Source organism: Typopeltis vanoorti, chromosome 4 (genome assembly GCF_054136105.1).
Source record: "Typopeltis vanoorti isolate ZY-2024b chromosome 4, IOZ_Tvanoo_1.0, whole genome shotgun sequence".
NCBI classification, from domain to species: Eukaryota; Metazoa; Arthropoda; class Arachnida; order Uropygi; family Thelyphonidae; genus Typopeltis; species Typopeltis vanoorti.
The window spans coordinates 34,671,632-34,695,189 of record NC_143552.1 but is presented as its reverse complement, the minus strand read 5'-3'; the positions used below and the strand labels follow the sequence as shown (position 1 = coordinate 34,695,189).

General features: G+C 33.9%; 1 protein-coding gene across 3 annotated transcripts in view; it reads left to right on the top strand.

Annotated features, from left to right (window-relative positions):
- Window positions 1-6,802: 6,802 nt before the first annotated feature.
- The window catches only part of LOC150107214 (roundabout homolog 1-like), a 742,051-nt gene continuing 725,295 nt past the window's right edge, over window positions 6,803-23,558 (top strand). For all 3 annotated transcript variants that reach the window (XM_090391071.1, XM_090391072.1, XM_090391070.1), the window contains exon 1: window positions 6,803-7,103. In XM_090391071.1, the coding sequence (XP_090247197.1) occupies window positions 7,052-7,103 (52 nt within the window). In that variant the 5' untranslated portion in view covers window positions 6,803-7,051. The remainder of the gene's footprint in view (window positions 7,104-23,558) is intronic.

The following is a 23,558-nucleotide window of genomic DNA, read 5'->3' as shown; positions in this document are numbered from 1 at the left end:
GAAAACCGTTGTGCATTGCTTGTGAAAACACTTTCTCACATAATAAAAGACATGATCTTAATAGATACTATAAAACACAACATCAGACTGAAATAGAAGGAAAACGGAAACTGGTGCTTGGGTCTGAGTTACAGAGAAAATATGTGATTAAGAAAAAGAGGAGAGATCAAAAGAAGACGAAATATGTTTGTTTAAATTTATGAAAGTTTGGCGATGATTGATTAAATTGATTACAACAAAACAAGGTGGCGATTGACTGATTCAAATCTGAAGAATTCTCTGCTGCTCTCAGTAACTAATTTAACTCCAAACATTATACGCTTGGCGAAATCAAAACAAACTCAAAGTCCTCATTAAGGTAAATAATGTTAACCTTGTTTTTACATTAAATCAATATATCATCTCTATATTGGAAGTTTTAAATTGTACAAGAGTTGTATGACGCATCTGAACTCGTGCGTGACAAAAATTGCGCATGAAACGTAAAAGGTTGGCTACCCATGTATAGGCATTATGTGAATAATGATTAAGTTAGCCTGCCATGATGAGTCTTGCCTCCTCGGAGATGCTAAGTTAATAATAATAATAATAATAATAATAATAATAATAATAATAATAATAATAATAATAATAATAATAATAATAATAATAATAATAATATAGCTAGTTTAAAAGAAGGTTGTATTGTTAGTAAAAATAACGTACACAGCACTGCGACTATGAACGACAAAAACTCTCTCACATAGAGCGAAATGAAAAAATAATAATTCTACAGTATCGTTTATCACAAAGAGTAAATTTTGTACATAAAATGTTTACTATAAAAATAGTGATGGCCATTAAACATTCCACTTCTCGAAAGAATTTTTTTCTGGAAATAAAAATCATATACATGAACTGTGAATGGCATAGCTAATTAGTATGAAGAAACATGTATAAAGTGTTTAAAGACGGGAAAAATTGCAACTGAAGCTGTTTATAGAATATCTGATACGTTGTACTGCTAGAAAAGTGAAATAATAATAACTGGAAATCACTTTTATATTTATTTAGTGTATACTGCTAAAACGACCTCGCGTACTCTCTATAAAGGATTTTAAAAGGCGTTAGCAGATTCATCTATTTGAGTTACACGACTTAAGAAAATAGTTAATTTATTAATAGTGTGAAGAGATAAAGCTTTTTTATTTATTTATTTATTGTAATTTTAATTTAATTTAATTTAATTTAATTTATTTTTTATTTTACTGATACTACAGCAGTTGAAAAACAAGAAAAGGGGATCCGGATAATTTAGATAAAATTACTAATAACGGTTATTATTTTACAAATATTTTTGATACCAAATTTCAAACGCAACCAGAGAATGGTCATTTAGTGTGTTGAAGAGGACGAAGAATAATCTTCGAACAAGTACAAGTATGATCAAAGATCGATTTCAGATTATTCATCTTTATAATAGATGAATTTTATTCGAAAAGCATATTTCATTTGCTTATAATTTATCAATATATTTTTATAATATAGGTATTTTAGCATGTAGAGTATTTCGTACATGTTTTTTTATTTAAACGACTGAATGTTTTTTCTTGTCTTTTTTCCGTTTAAATATATCATCATCATCAGCAGCAGCCATTTTCGATCCCCTGCTGGATGAAGACCTTTCCAATATGACTCCAAATTTGTTTCTCAACGGTTTTCCTTCCCTCTATCACTCCTCCAAATCTGACGATTTCATCAATTCATCGCAATTTCGACAGGCGTTGTGGTCGTTTTTCCTCCCGTGAAAATACTTCTTTTGTCTATCATTGGTCTTGTCTTCGACAATATGCCCAGGACATTGCCACTTCAGATATTTCACTTTTTCTATTAATGTCAGTGAGTTTGGTTCTTATCCAAGTATGCCTTCTATGATCCAGTCTTGTGATAACGAGCATACATCTTTCCATACTAAATTGTTGTTCTCAGTTTTTGAATTTCCTTTGCATTTAATATCTATGTTTCACAGCTATATGCCAATATATTGAGAAGGCACTGGTTAATAACTTTCCTTTCAGGCATAGTGGTAATTGGCTTTTGCATATTGTATGTAATTTCCCATACATAATGATTCCCTATATAAAGTATGTGTCATGATTCACTTGTTCAATTTCTGAATAATTGATTTTTATTATTTCTGGTTGCACATAGCTATTGAACATAACTTGGGCATTATTTAGGTTTTTCTTTAAACCAGATGTTTTTTCTAGGAATCTGACGTTCACGGATACGAGTCTGTAATTCCTGAAGACTAAAGAAAAAGATAAAGATAACTAAGTCATCATCATCATCATGCCTATCAAGGAGTTAGGCCTAGAGTGACCTGTTCCGGGCGTAGAAGTTATCGTCGAATCTCTTGAGAGGACCTTTTGGCCCTCTTATGAGATTTCCTGGTTTTCCTTTTCCTAAGCATAAATCCTTTAATTATCTTACATTTATCTTCAGCCTTTTTTTCTTCCTAATCAAGAAGGTTGAATATTTCTTCTAGACATAGTGTGAATAGTTTTGGAGATATCGTGTCACCATGTCTTAAGCCTCTCTGTATTTCCACATACTGTTACTGAATCAAATTAGAAAGTTTCTTTTCTAATGTTGAGTTTGTGTACATCTATGTTTTCGTTTAGTCCTCGAAACATTTTCTTGTTTCTTATTGGTAATTTATTTGAATTATCACACGATGGTCACCTGAAAGATGTTTTTCCTGTCGCTGAGGATAAAATCAATTTTTCCATGTTCACTTCTGATGTTTTTTTTTTTGAAAGAATAATTCTTTTTTTAAAAAATGCTGCAATTTCTATTAGTCTTGTTCCTCTGTTATCTCCCATGCCATATTCAAAGTTTCCCATTAAGCTTACTTCATCTCATTATTGAGTATCAATTGTGGCATTAAAATCTCCCATGACAATTTAGAAATAACGTTTTCCTTTGTTGTAAAGTTGCTACACATCATGATAGAAGTCTTCAATTTTTTTATCAGAATGATTTACTCTTGGTTCATAGATTTGGATGACCTCGAGAGTATATCTTTTTGAAACCTGGATAACACTTGCTATTCGATCAGAAATATTGTCCAATTCTATTATATTGTTATTTAATTTTCTGTTGACCATGAACTTAACTCTATTGATTCTTTCCTCCTCTTTGCACTATAGTAAAATAAATCTCAATTTTTTAATTCACCATTACCTTCACCATTATCTTCATACAATCCAAAAATATCCCATTTTATTCGCTATGGCGTTTCAGTTAATTCATTTATCCATAATCACTGCTCAGAGACCTACAGTTTAAAGTTCTAAGGTCTGGTTTCCAATGACAGCTTGATTCGTTACCAGGAGATTCTTAGCACCCTCCGCCTTAATGTTTAACTGCTTGCTGCCGTAGGTAGTAACAATCTGGCCTCCGGGGATTGAGGGTCATTTTATTCCTATCTGGTTCATCATGGAAGTTTAGGCCATAATTCACCATGCTGGTCATTGCGGATTGGTGCACATGGGATCATCAGTCCCCCAAAACAACTGGTCAACGACCCTTTATTCATCATATTCATAGCTGCCCTGATATCCAAGTGATGGTAGTCAGGATTTCCCATTATCTGCCACATGGGGACGCGCTCAGTAACTCGTGGAAACCTCGAGTAATTATTATATTATAAATAATATTTCTTAAGCGAAAAAAATGTGTAGATTATTTAAAATAATGTATTAATTGATTTATTGTTACATTTATAAATTTATAATACAAGTTAATCATCAGAGTCTATTTTTCGAGGAATGGCTCCTAAAATATGTTTACGGCATCAAAAAGTATAAATCCACTTATAGCAAAATAAAATACCCAGATTCTATCTTTGTATTGAACATTGTAACAGCTGCAAATAGATTGTGAACATCTCGAAATACTGAAAATGCTGAAGCTATGAAGAAAATAATTAGCCTTGTTCTCGCATTGAATCTTGCTCTTGCTCTCGCATTGAATATAACTGTTATCCATTTCTGTGTCATGCTCTTCTATTCCAACACATCCAGTAGGCAAAGTTTAGCTTCAACTAATGGTAGCAGCATTTTTTTTCCTTTTTAAAGATAGGTTTCTCTTACCAGACCAAAATATTTCGCATCCAGGGATTCTCTTATCCTTTTATTAATGAGATTTAAGAAAACCGTTAAGCGACCTACACGCTGCGAAAGTCTTCGTAACTATAGTATTTCTCTAATCGTGATCAAAATCTGTCTTCTAGAGATGATCATTTACCATTTAGCAATATCGACTGTGATCTCAATAAATAAATAAATAAATAAATAAATAAAACAAATAAAAGAGATAAACCTATTCGAATAAATTAGCAATTCATTACCTACACATAAGTCCTGTCCACTAACAGTCAACTTGACTTCATGACTGTATTATCGGGAAGCCATTCCCATGTTTAGAGTTTATCAGTAATAATTCTACAACAGTCATCCAGATGGGAACTTTATGCTTATGCCACTTACCTTTTAAGCATGTGCAATGGATAAATTAATAGAAACCCATAGTTATACATGGGTTTATACCAAGACATTTCACTGTTGTAGTTGTCTAAAGCTGTTGTAGTGAGTTACTCTCAGTATTCTTCTTACTATTTGCATTCGGTTCAATTTTCCTCTTAGAGCTCACTAATGATAGTCTATACCAAAGCCATGTTCTTTTACCTACTCTATTCTTTCTGTATATAATTAATAATTAATGATTGCAAAGTATCTACATAATGTCCTCCTTCTCATATCATAAACCATGCAGCACATCAATTCAGATCTCGAGAATATTTACCATTCCTTTAAATCATATCATCCATTTAGTTCGGAAGGAAGAATCTGTTTCGCATCTATGCTTTGAAAACTAAGCTTGTCAGTAGCATAACTATTAGCTGTTTAGAACTGCCGACAACAAGCTTTCTATGAGTCTCTTGAGAGCAGATGTTGAGCCCCGTGCACTAAGTCTTCCGAGGTCTGGCTCTTTGTATTGTATGGTATAAGTGCCAGTGGTCGTCTCATCTCTCTATTCATGTTTTAAGTCATTCATATTTTAACATCTTTCTTCATCTAGCAGTTTTAATTCTATATTAAAATAGATGCATTTTCCCAAAGAATCGTCTCGCCTTGTGCTTCCTAGATAGGGGTACCAAGTAGCAGAGGATATATTACCTGAAAACTGTATTGCTCTTACTTTGATAATTGCAAGATCCTCAAAGTAAATTTCGTTTGTTGGAATAATGCTGGCCTATGCTTTTCTTGGCATACATGTATCACATCTTGCTGTCTCCTAAAGAAAACAATAACGATAAAATAAACATAATCATCATTAACAACAACAATAATCAGAAGAGCACCCGTGAGACCGGTGCTAACTCATGCCACCTTCATTTGTGGAAAAAGACTAATCTCATTGAACTGGCCAATATAAAATAAAGAGACGATCATCTTCCTTCTTCAAAGAAGCTAGAAGAAAATAACAAAAAATGTTATTTTTTTAATATTGTGCATTTTTAACGAAATAATAAAAATCTAGGTACATGTTTTTGAAATATAGTATACATTTAAAAAAAAATAAAATGCTATCACTAAAACTGTAGGAAGCTATATTAATTAAAGAATAAATGCTAATGAAATAACTATTTTTTTTTCACTATTGATACGCACTGTCATGGACAAATCTGAATATGTTAAGATCTTCAAGCAAACCAAAAGTAGATGTTTACTTTTTTTTTTTTTCATAAATCTTATCTGAATAAATATTTTTTCTTTCTTTAGGTTTCGTATTTCTTCTCATCCCAAATGATTAAAACTGTTTATGTTTCTAACGCCACACAAATATGAGCATACTGATTCAGTGTTTATCCTCCATACATGCTAAGGTGATAAAAAATTAAATTAAATTATATTATTTCTTTCTTATAATTCCTTATATTGAATACTTCTCAAATATAAAAGCTTTCCATTAGATATTTTACAGAAACATATGTACTAGATATTATAGCATATATTTACGAAATATATAATATTTCATAAAAATATAATATTATGAAAGTTTCCATTTAAATAAAATGATTTATTGTTATTATTATTTTCAACTCTCCGCGGAGTCCCAGAAACTCACACCATGAGGCGCTTTAGACGATATTTATTTCCCTGTATTAATGATAACCTGGAATTCAATATATTTATTATACTTTGTACTTTTTGCATTTCGAACTTCTAGTACGTTATGTATGTGACATCCATCTGGAAGTTGCTATTTTTTTCTGTGGAGTAATCCAATGTGCCGCATTTTGCACTGTTTTGAATATTTCCAGTGCTAGTTATGCTTAATGGTAATCAATACAAGAATAACTGTCTCAATATTGATAATATTTTCATGCTGCACATTTGCAGCCGATTCTTTACACGTTTTTGGTATTTATGCATGGAAAAAGAAATTTCTGATTTAAAATCGCAGTCATTACTTTGCAATTTGATAACTTGTTTCATAACTTGCTAAAAATCCAACTTTCTTTTTCCTAAATCTTAGATTTTTATGTCCTCTTTCGAGCTGTTCACAGTCACCTATGATCGTGGTAACAAATCTCCCATTTAGATTCAGTCTATACCCTCCCCACCCAATTGGATGCGACTGAACCTTTCCTTCGGGTTCGTTGTTATGGCAGCCGCTCCCTATTGGGGATCCGGTTACAGCTGAGCCTGAGTAACAGTGTTTTCCCTGTTTCAGTACAACGCTGGCGGCGTTCACGAGCGCAGAAGGCTGGGCACAACGTGGATCGATGGGGATTGTTAGAAACCGCGGCAAAAATGGCAACCCTGTTTAAGACAGTTTTATAGGAAGACGTGTGCAAGTTCCTTGTGAGTGAACTAACTGCTCCGCATTTAAGGTTGTCAGAAAAATCTACTGCAAAAAAGAAGTATTCAGCTTGTGTGCTTGTGCGAATGCGTTTTAGCCATGCAGAGAAACCTATAGCACAGGTCTGTCTACTGTCAATATGGTTACCATCGTGTTCTGGCTATTGCTGGGAGTTACTGTTGTTGTCCAGGGTAAGTCTTTTTCAGATATGTTGTTTGGGTTTCTCATTTGCCTTGGAATGATGTTGTGCATTTGATTAACTAAAATTGAATTTACAATGAAGTTTATATTGAATAACATTTAAAAGCAATACTATGAAGTTGATACTATGTCAAAAGCGGAAATTTTAAATGAAGTTGATTCAGATGTTACGATCCTACTGACAGATATTGCATATATATATATATATATATTACTAGTTGTGGCTTTTTGATTTAAGGAAAAATGAGTTTACCTTGGTTACTGAATAATACATATTAATTATTTTATAATTTCGAAACATAGGAAAAAATCTGCAATGTTCTTATGTGAAACAGTATCACTTATCATCAGAAAACGATAAACAAATTACTATCGAACGGGCGTTGCAGCACTTAACGCTAAAGAATGATAGCGATTCAAACAAAATCACTGAAAGGTTTTCTAAGCCACAGAATCAGTTAAAGATGCTTGCGTGTAGTTATGTGTTAATTTTACAAGAAATTAGTTATTACTACTGTAGATACAAATGTATTTCGAATTGTGAAATGAAGAAAAAAAATAATAATGTGGTTTCATTAAACCGAAAGAAAATCTCGAGCATTTTGAGATACTAATTCAGTAAACGGTTAATTTTTCTTTTTAGTTTCCCCTTTTTTATATATTGCTATCCGCGCATTAATTATGAAAAGCATTTTAAAATAACAATGCGCACGTTTATTAGCGTTATCCCGAGCATTTAAATAGTTTTGTTTCCTCGAAGGTTAAACATAGTTCATCGTGTAGTTACATTGACCAGAACAGTAACCATATTTTCTTTTATTGTAGTATAGCTTATACTGCGCAGAAATAAGTTCATTTGGAGTGTTTCAGTTGAATAATCAAGTGAAGATGTCTCTTTACATTCATTATGTGTGTGTGATTTTTAACCAGTAATATTTTACGAAACTAGGCAGCGTACTGGTTGCAAATTTTCTCATATTGCTTTCGCAATATGGTATATTTTTGGATCTGTTTATCATTAGTCTCTCCACATCATGTACTTTTGTATCGGTATTATTGTGGCAATATATGACCAAACCTTTTATCTCTCTCTCTCTCTCTCTCTCTCTCTCTCTTTTTAATTTGGTTAACAAACCAAAAAAAAAAAAAAGTTGTTAGGAATAGGAAATGAATAAATGAATAGTTCCATATTCTAAACTGCTGTGCTGTCATTTATTTCATTTGACACAATATAAGCACGCATGAATTCATAAATACCCTCTGAAATCAAGTTCAGAATGGGAGATGAAGAAATTGGGCAGGACCTCAAAATATGTTTGCTTCCGTTCCTTAAATTTGAAGTCATACCTATATGAATATGAACTAAGATTTCCACAATGAACAGTATTGTGAAGCGGTCAAACACCCTAGAAAATTTAAAATCTTATGGAGAAGTATTTATTAAGAGTTAGTTTTCAGTTTTGTGCTCTTTGAAGGACAGATTCGGAATTTTTTGTTATTTTTTTTTATTTTGTTGTTGCTGTTGTGTCTGAGGATGGTGAGGGAAGGAAGATTGAGAAATATTTTAGGTCTTTTTTTCCCTGTAACATTTTAGTCTATCAATACAAGTTAATTTGTTAATATATACCATTTATTTCATAATTTGAATGTGTATTATAACTGAACTACGTAAATACGCTTTTAGCGGAAGTCTGTATTGCAAATTATTTGTGTGTACCAACGTTCTTGTTGATTTATAGTACGAGTTTAACGATGCTCTGAATTTGTTCATTTAACAAACTATTTAAACAAGAGTCCCAATACATTGTGAATTTTTAGCGGAATAACACAATTGGCTATTATTGTTTGGAGAGTCGGGGGGAGGAGAAAGTCGATCTCAGCTTCCTTTTGCATTCGCAACTACAGGTTCACGCAAATTAAAAATATTTTCATTTTAAATATTTAATCGCCGTTAATCTCAAAGTAACATTTTATTTATTTAAAATTGTTCAGTTTAGCCATGCTTAAATTTAGAATTAATTTATTTTAAATACCTGCAATTGCATGTTCCATGTTTAGCATTTAACGATGTTCATGTTGATTTACTCACTGTGAACGTGGGGTGCTATAGTAAAATTTGGATGGAAATAAAAACATAATTTCCCAAACATCAAGTATGATGTTTAAAACAATATAGTTGCACCAGCTAACACTGTTTCCCACTACGAGCAACGTTTTTTATAGTACAGATATAACTGTAGGATTTATTTTTCAATAAATGATATATAATGTGGCATTCAGTACTTACATAAAAAAAAATACATTATGTTTAGATGATGCACAATTTATGAAATTCTTTTTATATATATATATATGAATCCCATCTATGGAAAATTGTAAACCTAAAGTGCATTCGCACCATGCAGTAGATTAAGAGTTAGATAATCCAGAAATTCTGCTCCAGAGATCAAACATGGAACCTTTTCAAGCCTTATTTAGTTAATGAAGAAGTAGTTTCACAGCAGTGACACAATTAATCTACCATCGGAAGGTATTTCAAAAATCACGATGGGATTCATATCCATCTTTCAAGAAAATATGCTATTTACTTGGGCAGTCAATTTAATGTGTGTGTGTGTACACACACATACCCAAGTATTTTGCATTCTTCATTTTAACAAATCTCCATACATATAATAAATTTAGTTTAATCCTTTATCACACTTGGATAAAGGATTAAACTAAATTTATTATACTCTAACCAACTGAAAAATAACCTTTCGAAATCTCCATACACTGTTGACTGACATGTTTTTGTCTGTGATTACAGATGCCTGCCTACTATGCAGATTTTCAACTGAATAAATGAATATGAGTATTTTGTTCCATTCCCAAACCAGAAGAGAGATATTCTAGCATCCTGTAAAATTGGTTATGCTGGATATGCTCTGAATCAGTGTTCTAACTTTAGAATATGTGTGCTCAAATGGGGGGATTGTATGATGCCCAGTTTAATCTTAACACTTTCAATTAACCAAATCACTTTACCATAGCTCTTGCATTATGGCACAGTGTCTATGTTGATAACTTAGCTAGATTGTTTCCATTGAAGTTGCCCAGTATAGGTTGGTTGCAAAATTGTCCAGAATTTCGATATAATATTTGTGTTAGTTTTTTTTTGACACTGTAAAGGAGCTATAATACAAACCTGGAAAAGTGCATGCACATGCACCTATATCATAATACTGTTTTGGCACAGCACTTATGTATAACAATGAAGAAGTTGCATTTCAAATAAAAGTGCTGCAGTGAGTGTCTATAATGATTTATAAAGTATATATGCTTTTTATCATAGGAATATTTTTAGAGCATAACTTTTGTTCAAGTTTTATTCTGTTCCGAGTGAATGAATGCACATTTTACTTTACTTTTTTTTTTTAAATGTTTTGTTCTGTATAGTACACAGAGAACAATAAAGAAACAAATACATTTTCTGAAATGTATGTTTCTTTATTGTTCTCTGTGTACTATAGAGCATTTAAAAAATACTTAAATGATGCAACAGCAGGATGTGTCCTGAGAGTTCAAAAAATAAACATGGTAAGAATGCAATTAATGTATAATCTTATCAATCAAGAGATTTGTAAGAAAAAGATGATGTGGAATGAATACCATGTGCAGGTGCAGTTAGCAAGGGTGTTAGAACTAGGTTTTTTACTTGAAGAGTGGTGAATGAGTGGAATAATGGAATAAGCTGCCAGAGTCTGTTGTGGGTGCCATGACCGTGAATGAGTTCAAAGCAAAGTATGATAGATACTGTGTGAATGCTGAATAGTTCTTGACATGATGTTTAGGGCTTCCCTCGATGAGTCTATGGGCTCCTTGGAGTTTCCCGTAATAATAAGGACGGTGTCCATTGTAAAAATTATAAGCAGCGTTGTAAAAATTATAAGAGTCACAACTGTTGTATGGAAAGCTAAGTCTGGGTATGAAAAGAAGCTGGCTCTGCAAGCTAAAGACAACTCCCACAGAATTCTGTCATTATGCTGCAAGTAAATGAAAGAATAACCACTGAATGCAGATGGTGTGATGGTGACAGATGCAGAATAAGTTGTTCAACTAATGAGTGCTCATTTTGCTGAAAGCTATCAAACCTGGTATATGCAACATTAAGTTTACTGCTGTCTCTTCACTGGATGAAGAAATTCAGGTGTATGAGGGGAGGTATTAGAGCTGTTGCACAAACTGAAAAAGAATTCAGCAGCAGGAACTGATCAGATATCAGCACTGATGCTAAAAGAGTGTTCAGGTGAACTACCTATTCCTTTGACCAGGCTATATAATTTGAGTCTCAGAACACGGAAGATTCTGCAGCAGTGGAGAGAATATATGGCAATCCCACTACACAAGGGTGGTGCAAAAACTAATGTATCCAACTATTGAGGGCTCAGTGTCTCAGTAATGGTAGTGAAGATTTTGAAAAGGGCTCACATTCAGAAACGGGTTGACAGAGAATCTCTACTTTGCATTGAAGAACATGAAAAGCATGAAATCCAATATCATGGATTTACTAAGGGAAGATCATGTTTTAGCAACTTGCTCGCATTCTATAATAATGTTATGATTGAGCTAGACAAGGAGAATGGATACAACATGATACTTTTGGATTTTGCTAAGCTTTGGCAGAATACAGCATGGAAGACTGTTTCATAAATTGGAGAATATGGGAGTGGATTATAAAATATTAGTGTAGATAAGAGGATGTCTGACTGAAGATATCAAAAAGTGGTATATGGGAGATGAGAGTCTGCAAGATTTAAGGTAACCAGTAGTGTACCACAAGGATAAGCCCTTGGTCCACTGTTGTACCAAGGGCTGATCTGACATTGGGAAGGATTTGACAGGCAACATACAGCTATTTGCTGATGATGCAAAGATAGGCAGGGTAATCAGGAATGCAGCTGATGTGCAGTACTTGCAGAATGATTTGAATAGGCTGGAATTGTAGGCATTGGAAAATGGATGTCAGTAAATGCAAAGTCATGTGCTTTGGCATAATTAGATATCCAGTATCATATTATATTGGTGAAACAACGCTAGAAGAAACTGATCAGGATAGGAATCTTGGAGTTTTAGTAGATAGGATGTTGAAGTTCAGGGGCCATGTAGTAAAGATTGCAAATACAACTCAAAAGATGATTGCAATGCTGAAATGAACTTTGACATGTAAAAATAAGGATGTCATTTTGCCTCCCTACAAGACCTTGATAAGACCTCACTTGGACTATTGTGTGTAGGTCTGGTGTCCTGGTTTCTGTTGTGATTCTGATACAGTGGAGAGACTGCAAAGGAGATGTTAAAAATGATATCAGGATTGTGGAATACTGATTATTGAGAATTTGTCACTAGCAAACAGGAGAAAGATGGATGATATGATTGAGACCTACAATCTTCTGATATGGTCATACAGTATTTCAATTGATGGAATTTTTTTCATTTTATGGTTGGTGGAGAAAGGTTGAGAAGGCATCCTTGAAAGCAGAGAATGAATGCTGCCTAGAAAAGGGTGAAATCTAGATTTTTCTCTCCTAGAGTAGTGTATGATTTGGAATGGATTGCCATTGGATGTGAATGAATTCAAGTGATTAAAAAAAAACGCTAGAACATTTTCTAAAAATCTTTTCCTAATTAAAATTTATTTATTTCTATTTATGTTGTGTAGTGTCATCTATTTCTATATTACTTATGAATTAGTGATCATTGCAGATGCTCAGTCATAGGTCGCATGCGATTCATAGTGTGTATTTGCAAATCGTCTACTCAAACCCCCCCCCCACCCCAAGATTAAATCCTGAGTGCGCTACTGCTTCTCTTAATAAGATTCAGTGGCACACCCAGATGGGGGGGAAGGGGCCGGGCACCCCCAAAGAAAAGGAAAAAACACTAGAAAAATTTCCAAAAATCTTTTCCTAATTAAAATTAATTTTTTTTAATTTATGTTGTGTGCTACTTATGAATTAGCGATCACTGCAGATGCTCAGTTATAGGTCATATGCGATGTGTAGTGTGTATTCGCAAAACGTCTACTCAACTCCCCCCCCCTCCAAGATTAAATCCTGAGTGTACCACTGATAAGATTTATCTAGAAGAGTGACACACACATTAGAAGAAAGTAAAATCACATTAGGATAAGGTGGCTAAACTGACAGAAGAGTTCCATTGCCATGTGACATCTAAAAGGAATAATTATTGAGAAGAATAATTGTAAATGAATGCAGATTGATAGGAGGATAACAATCTCAGAAGTGCTGAAACTATTGAAGGATCATTTTTCAAGATCTGTTCTGTAGAAATAATGTAGTACCTATATCATGTTTGCTGAATCCATACAGTGAATGTACACAGTCACATCCATTACATTCAAACTCTCTTCAGCTTTCCTCTGAATTTTTAATATGAAGAAGAGATGGCAAATTATGTAAGAGCAATCATGTGTTTCTCCCTTAACCATGTTTATATCTACCATCCTGATTGGTAAACACATTGTAATACTGTAGTGGTGATTATGAGGGATAGAAATTCACAAACTGGATATACCAAACATAATTTAGACTAAAATTTTGTATAGCATTTGATTCTATATTTACCATGAATATAGCATGACTTTTGACTGAGTCTTAAATATTGTGAGTGACAGAGCTGTTTGGGAGAGAAAGGTTAGAAAATTTCTTATAAGAACTGTATTATTATCTTAATATGAAATTAATTTAATTAGTACACTGATCAGTACTAATTAAATTAATTAATGTTATTACTTAAAATGAGTAGATAAGTCTTGGAAAAATTTCTTCAGTTGTAAGGAATCATTGAACCTATTTTAAGTAATTTTTATAAGTAAAAGAATTACAGCATTTCCCCACTTTTCAAATTCTCGTTCTTTAATGTAGCACAAATTAATTATGTAAATAAAAATTATCAGAAATAATAGCAAAAACATTAATAATGCATGGAAGCAGTACCAGCATTTGATCATTCAGTGCATATTACTTTTTTGTTTTTGTTGTTTAAGATAGTAATCATCTGTCATGATATTCAAAAATAGATTATTATGCTTATCTCATAAATAAAAAAAAAAATGCAGAAATAGAGTGGCCGAATATGAAGTTGTTTTTTGCATGCTTTGATTTTAATAGTATGACTTGCTACTTGTCACCTTCCTCTTTATCCTGAAAAAAAAAAAATGTGAAGCTCTAGGCTTATTTGAAATTATCAAGCCATCTCCATATAATTTTATCTTTATTCAGAGCCATATATTGTGTGTGTGTGTGAGAGAGACAGCAAAACACTCATACTTTAAAAAAGCCTTGGAATTTTCACTGCTTTGAGAACATGAAATGCTTAATCAAAAATATTTAGAAAACTTTTATCCAATTAATATTAATTTAGATTATCAACTAGCATCTAGTATATAATAAGAAATAAGTATTTTGGTTGCCCTGTTTCTTATAACATTACATTTTGGAATACAATATTATTCGAATGACAATTGTAGAGAAATAATTGCAGCATTATATATATATATATATATATATATATATATATATATATATATTTTATGTTGCTTCATTCGATTAAAGGTTGTAAGCCTATATTACAAAACTCTGTGTTGGAGAGATCTAAGCTAAGGGTTATATATAATTTGGAACCCTGCCTTAAGGCAAAACATGAAACCAAGTGATGAAATTCATCTAGCACCTAAAGTCATTTGCAAACATATCCTCTGCTTAAGTGGGATTCAAACCCATAGCCTGCTCTTTTGAGAACAGATAACCAGGCAGCAAATTGGTCATGGTTGGAAGAAGAACAGAACATTTTGCCCTTTAATTGGAAAAGACCTCAGTTCAGTTTTCATTGTGATGAGAGGAATCTTTATATGGACTTTTTCAAGGGAAGGTGAGCTAGCAGGTATGATATGGAGATAGCAGGGTTTTTTTGGGGATGTGGGATGAAAAACCTGGGTTTTTCATCCCAAATACATTCAAATCAGCCATGAAAAGGCATGCAATTTACAGGAAAAAATACTATTTTTGGTAGTGGAGGTGATTGGTAGATGGTGTTGTGTGATGATGTCTTGATTGTAATAGTGTTGTATTGAAGATTAAGGAGGAAAGAGGGTGAGTTGGGTGTAGTGAAGTAGTGTGCTGTCCTCTTATGATGAGTCCTGGGACTCCCTGGAGGTGTGATATAATAAAGGGAAGATGATCCTAGGGGAGATTTCAGTTATAGGAATATGGGCTAGAGGGAGAAAACAGCTTACGATTGAAAATTTCTACAGTTGATGTTGAACTTTTTTTTTTCACTTGGTTATAATATAAATTAAAGATGCCAAGAAATTATATTCTTTAATACTTTCTCCAAGTGTAAGCAAACAAAGGCCTGGTTGGCCAAGTGGTTAGCATACCTGCTTTCAGGCCAACAGGCTGTGGGTTTGAATGCTGCCATCGCCAATAATGTTTGTGATTGTCTTTAGGTGGGAGATGAATTTCATTGCCCAGTGCAAGACCACTGTTCCACTTATTGGAGGCCTGAAAAAGTTCCATGTTTGGTTTTCAAATCCTGCTATATAAGCAGGGTTTGAAAACTGTGTAAAAATATATAAAATTGATAGAAATGCGAAAAAAATGCTTACCCCCACCCATAGTACAAATGTTATTATTATTATTATTAATATTAATGTGCGACTCCTCCAGGGAGTCCAAAGACTCATCGAAGGAGAGTGTGCTAACAGCATCGAACGATTGAGCCCCTTCCAACTAACAACGCTCAAACTTGCTTAATTTTTTGCTGAGCCATTAGTAGTAGAGGATCTACCAATCGACCAACCTTTGCTGTCAATATGCTATAGGTTTACTACCTTTCATGGGTGGGAACCACACACACACATAAATAAATAAAATAAAATAAAAAAGTGAAACGCAGTCTGGGTAGTGACCCTTCCCATAATTCCTAGTATTATACACATTTAAAAGGGAATGAGATTCATATTATTGGATACTAAGGCAATTAATATTATTATTTGTCACCTCCAGGGAGTCCAAAAACTCATCGAGGGAGGGCATCCACTCTACAACTCTGTCTCCACCACTCACAATCCACCAACTGACCGCAACTACACCAACACCATCTATCACCAACAGTCACCACTAGTATTTCCACAGACAATCACAAACATCCATGCTTAAGGCAGGATTCGAACCCGCAGCCTTTTGGCTGGGGAGCAGATACGCTAACCACTCGGCCAACCAGGCTGGCCTCTATATACACATAGCTCATTCATGAAGATATTTCATGCCAAACTTTGTGTGCTTACATTTGGATAAAGGATTAAACAAGAATATAATTTCTTGGCATCTTTAATTTATATTCTGCAGTTCTTATTTAACCAGTTTAGCATCTGTGTATGTTTCCCTCAAACCTAGTGGTTGTGGGGTAGCAATGCTACTTTGCTGGGGAATTATAATAGAACAAGGTAATTTTCCATTGCCTTCCTTGTCCAGTAGTATTCTATGTCTGTAGATGTATGTTCATTTCAGATGAATTATGGAGACTACAACCAAACTGTATTGGAATTAATTACTTTAATTTTCTGACATTTAGACCTTCATATTAAGGTCATCATCTGGAGTATATGTATACTGAGACAAGCTATATTACATTTCAAACAGTATACCAAAGAGACAATTATTTGATCAACTGTTATTCTACTGGCCTGACCTCTAGTGGGAAAAAAAACTACATCAAAGCTATATTCTATTTATATCATCATCAGAGAATAAATTCATATAGATAGTTTTGTTACACTTTTGTGTAACAAAAGCATGTCACAGTGGAATGGAACTCATAACATATTATTTGCAGAGCAGCTATCTGTTCAGCCAGTCAGACCAGCTTTTGTGCCTCTGGACCATTGTGCAGATTTGGCTATCCGATTTCCACAGCAATAACAAAATTCTGACATAGGTCAGAGATGAGTAACTAAGACCAAATTCGGATTATTGAATGTTGTGTTGGTTTTGAGGTGATATTGAGAGAATATAAATTGTAAAACTTAGTGGAGAGACAAATGAGAGAATTAATATGATATACATTGAATTTAGTAAGTGAATTTCACCAGATCAGTATGAGGAAAAAGCCAATCCTGGAAAGTCTATATTCAGCAAGGTGGAGATATTTTAATGTACATGGTGAATAAGTGAAATCCATACCAGAGAGAGAGAGAGTTGTGAATATGAAGAGTGGAAATGAGGTTATGGTACAATATCACTGGTTGAGTGACAGACTCAACCATTCATTTTTTTTTATCTCCATGTTTTAGAATAGTTACATATTTGAAATTAGTTATTGCATAGTTAATATTTTATGGTGTAATAAAGTAGAAATGCTTAACTAGTTTGAGGCTGCTAGCAACTTCCTCTTTATATGGCAGGAGCTTTTAACTATTCATTGAAATACTTTGAATACTCTGGAAGTTATGAATAGAAGCCATGAGAGCAAGAGGAGGAGGAGTAGTTTTTTTGCATTGGGGAGGATGGAGGGATGTCTTTTTTTGCATGGAGAGTTGTTGGGTCATGGGATACATTAATTGATAGGGTGGTGAGAGCATGAACAGTAAATTAGTTTAAGCAGTGGTATAATAGACTTTGTATTGTTTATAATGGGCCTCCCATGATGAGTCTTGTGACTCCATGGAAGACCTGAATAATAATAATAATAAAAACCTTTACATAGCCTTTATGGTTTCATTTGGAAATAACTGATTGGACATTTGGTGTTATGAGATTTTTAATTTTTCTTATTTGAAATTCTGTTACCAAGTGATAATATGTTGTCTGTTTCTCTTTTATTCTCTTATTGAGAATGATCTTAGTTGGTTATAAACAAGGTGAAAGAGATTTAAGAAGTTTTCAGTATGAGGGTGGTCTGAAAAGTTATCAGCGTCAACCATAGATGGCAACACTATTGGCACAATTTTTTTTCTACATAGTTGGTACATATGTCATAAGCATCCATGTGAAATTACAAGTCATTCGCTCAAGTAGTTTGTTTTATACAGTTGTCTGAAGCAAAAGTGTTGTCTGTATCCCTTGAAATGGATAAAATTGAGTATCGAGTTATAAAATTCTTTGTAAAAGAAGGTTTAATGCCAAAAGAAATTCATTCAAAGTTCATAAAAGTTTATGGACACTTCTCCTTTGTTTTCAACAATTAAGAAATGTGCTGCCGAGTTTTAACATGGCTGTACCAGCCTTAAAGATGATCTCCCCCCCCCCGAAGGACGTCCAAAAGTGTAACAACACCAGAAATCATTGATCAAGTGCCCGATGTGGTATTGGATGACCGGCAAGTCAAAGTGCGTGAAATTGCTGAGACTATAGGTATTTCAAAAGAACGTGTAAGATATATTTTGCATGAAGAATTGTAAATGAAAAACCTTTGTGCAAGATGGGTGCCATGCTTGCTCACAGCAGATCAAAAATGCACTCGCATGAAAATCTCTGAACAGTGCTTGGAGCATTTTAACAAGAATAAAACTGATTTTGTGTGTCAATTTATTACTATGGATGAGACTTGGATTCATCATTACACACCAGAATCCAAACAGCAGTCAAAACTGCTGATTTAGTTTAATCCTTTATCAAAGTGTAAGCAAACAAAGTTTGCACTTGAAGTAATTTCAGGACTGAGGCAACTTGTGGTAAAGATAGACCAAGTCCTGAAGTTACTTTAGATGCAAGTGATTACACTTGGATAAAGAATTAAATTAAATTTATTATAGTCTAACCAAGTGAAAAAAAACTTCTAACATCTTTCTCTAAATCCAGAGTAATTTAATAATAAGGTGGTACACCTTTTGGCAACTCGTATAGGTAAATATGACTTCTCATTGCTTCTGCCTTAGTATCACCATGTCTGGGTCTGGCTCCCACTGACGAGACCTCAATAAAGGTCAAAACCAGTCTGGGTAGTGGCCTTTCCCTTAATGTATAGTATTATACATGTCTGCAAGGAGATATGCTTTGCATTAAGGGAGATACTAAGACAAGGAGTGACCGAAAGCTTGGTCCACCTTTACCACAAATTGCCTCAGTCCTGAAGTTACTTCAGGTGCAAACTTTGTTTGCTTACACTTAGATAAAGGATTCAACTAAATTTATTATATTTCTTTAGCCTATTCCCATGATGTCATGATATGTTCATCCATTTAACTCTATGAAATTTATTCTCTTGACTTTAGGTTCAGTCAGATATAGCTTCTTTCAGTTGCCCTTTGAGTACTTCCCAAGCACTGTTGATTCTTATACCATGCAGTTTCTAATGGGAAGGTGCATGGTATCTTCAAGCTGCCTTTTCAGTTTAATTTAATCACCAACCATTTACTTCCACACATGCCCTTTTTTAGTTGAGACTCTAACATGCATTTTCACTTCCCAAGTCAAAACTGCAAATTGCATGTTTATGCTCACCAGTTGGAGGCATAACAATTTCCTCTTTTATAGGTGGATTTTCAGATGCTATTACTAGATCTAATGTTCTTGTACTCGGGGCCCTTCCATTATGTGATACTTAAGGTAGTTATCCTTCAGTAATTTGTAGATTTTCTTTTCCTCATCTTGCATGCTTTATCCAGTCTTTCTTATATCCATAAGATTTAGCTATCTGTGCAGCTACATCTTTTACTCAAGGTCCTTTTCAGATATGCCTGGCCCGACATGAAGTGTGGGAGAATATTACAGAGAGATTAAATCCAACCAGATGCATATAGCAGTATGTAGCACAGCTAGTTGGATTTAATTTCTTTGCATTCATTAGTAATACTCCCTCACATTTCCTGTCTTGTATTCACTAAATACGCTCCCAACACGTCACATTTTATTTCTATACGGATATCTTTTTCTAATGGGAATTTGCTGCAAGAAGTCAATTAAGCTAGAGACTTGGGAGTTATAATGGACAGAGTTAAAGTTTAGAGACCATATTGCTAAGGTGGTTAAGTCATTGCATCAGTTAATTGCACTGTGGAAGATAACACTAGCTGGTAAGAAAAAGGAAGCTATTCTTTCATTTTACAACTTTAATAAGCCATGTTGGAAATACTGTGTGTAGATGTGTGTTCTGAGGGGATAGGAAGACAGTCGAAAAGATTCATTAGCAAGTAATAAAGAATTGGTGGTATGAGGAATAACTGTAGAATTATGCATATGAGGACACATTGCATATTTGAAGAATAGGTGGAGGTAAAGAGGTGGGAGAGAAACATACTGGTCATTAAATAGAATATGTAGGTACAAGTGAAATTTTAAAGTTGAGGATAGGTGGTGTGGTCATCCTTGGAAGCTTATTAAGTTAGTTAGGAAATGGCATCTCATGATGTGGAATGGGCTAACATTAAATGTTGTGTGCCTTCAATTAATGTTTCTACAGATTGATATGATAAGTATTTAGGTATGTGAGATTAAAAGGGTTCCTGTCTTAGTGAGTCTTTGTACTTCTTGAATGAGTCTGTATAATAGTAATAATAATTAGTTGAGCAAATTAAAGTCATTCTGAGGATATTAATTTTGAGAATATTGATTGGAAATAGGAGATAAGTTAAGCAAGTAAGAGAGTGAATTGCTAGAGTTAATGAGGGATAACTACTTTAAGCATCATTTGGAAAAAACACAATGCTTAAGAGTATTAGATTTAGTTATAGTCTCAGAGGATATTGTTGTAAATGAGGTATAACCAACTTCATCAGTTAGTGATGAAGTTGGTTTAAGCCCTTCCCTTAATGCAAGAAATAATGATTATGACTTGAAATGTATGGGAAGGTGTCAGTTAAGAAAGAGATTTTGTATAAAGGTTGATGATTGTGGTAAGTTCTGTAGTCAAATGAATGCTATGAGTTGTGGGCTATAAAGAAAAGAAATAATTGATATGAGTATGGGAATAGGCAGGACACATCTGATACAGACAATGTATGCCAAGGGAGTAAGATAGGAGTAAAATGGAATTAGGCAAGCAGTGCATACAAAGAAAGTCATAGAGAAGATAAGATAGAAGTAATGACCAGATATATATGGTGTTATAAGATGTAGACCAGAAAAATAAGCATTATAAGGAAAGGAAAGATGCAGAGTGAGAAGAGATTGACCAGTCAGTTCAGAGGAAATTCATGGGATTTTTTTTTTTTTCCTTCTCAATTTTAATTATTTTTTATGTCAATCCTGCCTGTGAAAGGTTGTAAATCTGTTATACTTTGTAGTACTATGGATAGGCTAAGGGTTAGATAATTTGGGAATTCTGTTCTAGTACCAAACAGGGTACTTTCAAGCCACCATTAAGCAAGGTTGGGGTCAAGAAAAAGAATAACATCAGAAGGATGACACTCGTCATTAGTGATGGTGATAAAATGATCCATGCTGAGCACATAGTGGGATTATTTAGTGTGCAGTTTGTCAGTGGCTAGAAATGAATGAACCAGAAGTGCTGAGTAGGTTATATGTTCCTAAGTTGTGTATCTGGATGAGATACTACCATGTATATTTAGGATATGTGTGAAACTATTGACTGTGTTGAGCTGAAAGAAGGTAAAATATTGCTCTTGCATAACGGTGATACTAAGATAGATTTTTTTAGTTATATACTCATCAATATATCTGCAGATTTGGTTAAAAGTATTTTACAAATTTCTTAAGAATCGAATACATGGACAATTAGCATGATTTTGTAATTGTAAAAAAAAGTAGGTCTTGTTTTAGCAACTCTACTTGCATTTTATGATGAATGTACTAGCTTTGGAAGAATCATATAATAATATTTTTGGACTTCATGAAGAACAAATTGGCTTATAAGCAGGAGAGAGAGAGAGAGAGAGAGAGAGAGAGAGAGAGAGAGAGAGAGAGAGAGTAATAACAGATTGATCAGACAGATGAGGTTTTTTGTGTTGCTCTCTTCCACAAAAGATTATTTGTAAACCTAGAGTACATTTTGTACAATGGGCAGGCTATATATATATTTTTTCCCTATTTTATCAATTTTATATGTTTTTTGTATTTTTAATTTTTTATATCATCGGGAAGCCCTGCTCTAGAGACCAAACATGGAATTTTTTCAAGCCACTTGAGGCTTCTGGGAGGTGGTTTCATGCCAAGCAGTGACATTCATCTCCCACCAAAAAACAATCACAAATATCCATGCCCAAGGTGGGATTCGAACGTGCAGCCTGTTGGTTGAAGAACTGGTATGCTAACCACTCAGTCAACTAGGCTGGCAAAAATTGGCTCTTGAAATGATACAGCAAGCTTTGTAATGCAGTTCACTGTTCTGATAAAGAAAAGTAACCTGTGGTGTGCTGCAAGGTTCTGTTTTTGCATCCCTGCTGTTCATATTATTTGTTGATGATATTCCATGTGAATTTTCAGGGAATGTTCAGTTATTTGCTGATGATGCAAAGTTGAGAAGAGCCATAAAGAGAGGAATTCTGATGTCAACTTCCTTCAGGAAGTTGACATCAGAATGAGTGCTGAGTGTATAACTGTATACTGTATTGGTGGAACTCTGCTCCAGGAGCTGAACAAGATTTGAGATGATCTTACTGGGTGATAGTCAAAAGGCCTGAAGTTTTTTTTTTTTTTTTGGGGGGGGGGGGGCACATTTCAAATGTTGTGAAGATTGCCCATTTCATTGCTGCTGCATTAAGGAGCTTAATGTACTAAGACCACAATTCTGACCACACATAATGATGAAGAAACTCTTGGGAGGTTCTAAACATGAGCAACTAAGGCATTTTGAGAATTCTAGAATTTGTTGAGGAGATGTAGGTTGCAGATTTAGTGGACAGAAAAGAGATGATGTGATAGAGAAATTTAAATCAGTGAGAGTATTTTATAGAAGAGATGTATAGAAGACAAATTGAGACAATTCTTTGAAGTTGGATAAGCACATCGTGAAGAAAGAAGTCAGTAGTGGGTTATTTTACATGAGTGTGGGTGGAATGTTTTGATAATGCTGGGAGTGTGCATGGGTTTAGGTATTATAGACACCTGTCTGGTTAGGTGAGACCTCCTAAGATAGTCTGATTCCATGAAGATTTGTTATTCATTATGATGCCCTTCACCTACTGTGTTGGATTTCAGTTATCCACAAAATGCAATGATTTTGCCAAGTCTTCAGATGCTTTTGCAAAATGCCTATTCAAGTTATAATTAGCTTATAGTTTCTCTTTCTCATGTTATGTTTTGAAACTATAATATCTTTGTTTTGGATGTACATGACACAAATTAATTTCAAATTCTTAAAGTGTAGTATATTTACTATAGCTCTTATGTGGTTTACATATTTTAATTCTCTTTATTTCTGACATTTCAAAAAAGATCCAACATGTTCACTAAAATCGGCCGACATTTTGTTTATTCACAAATGAA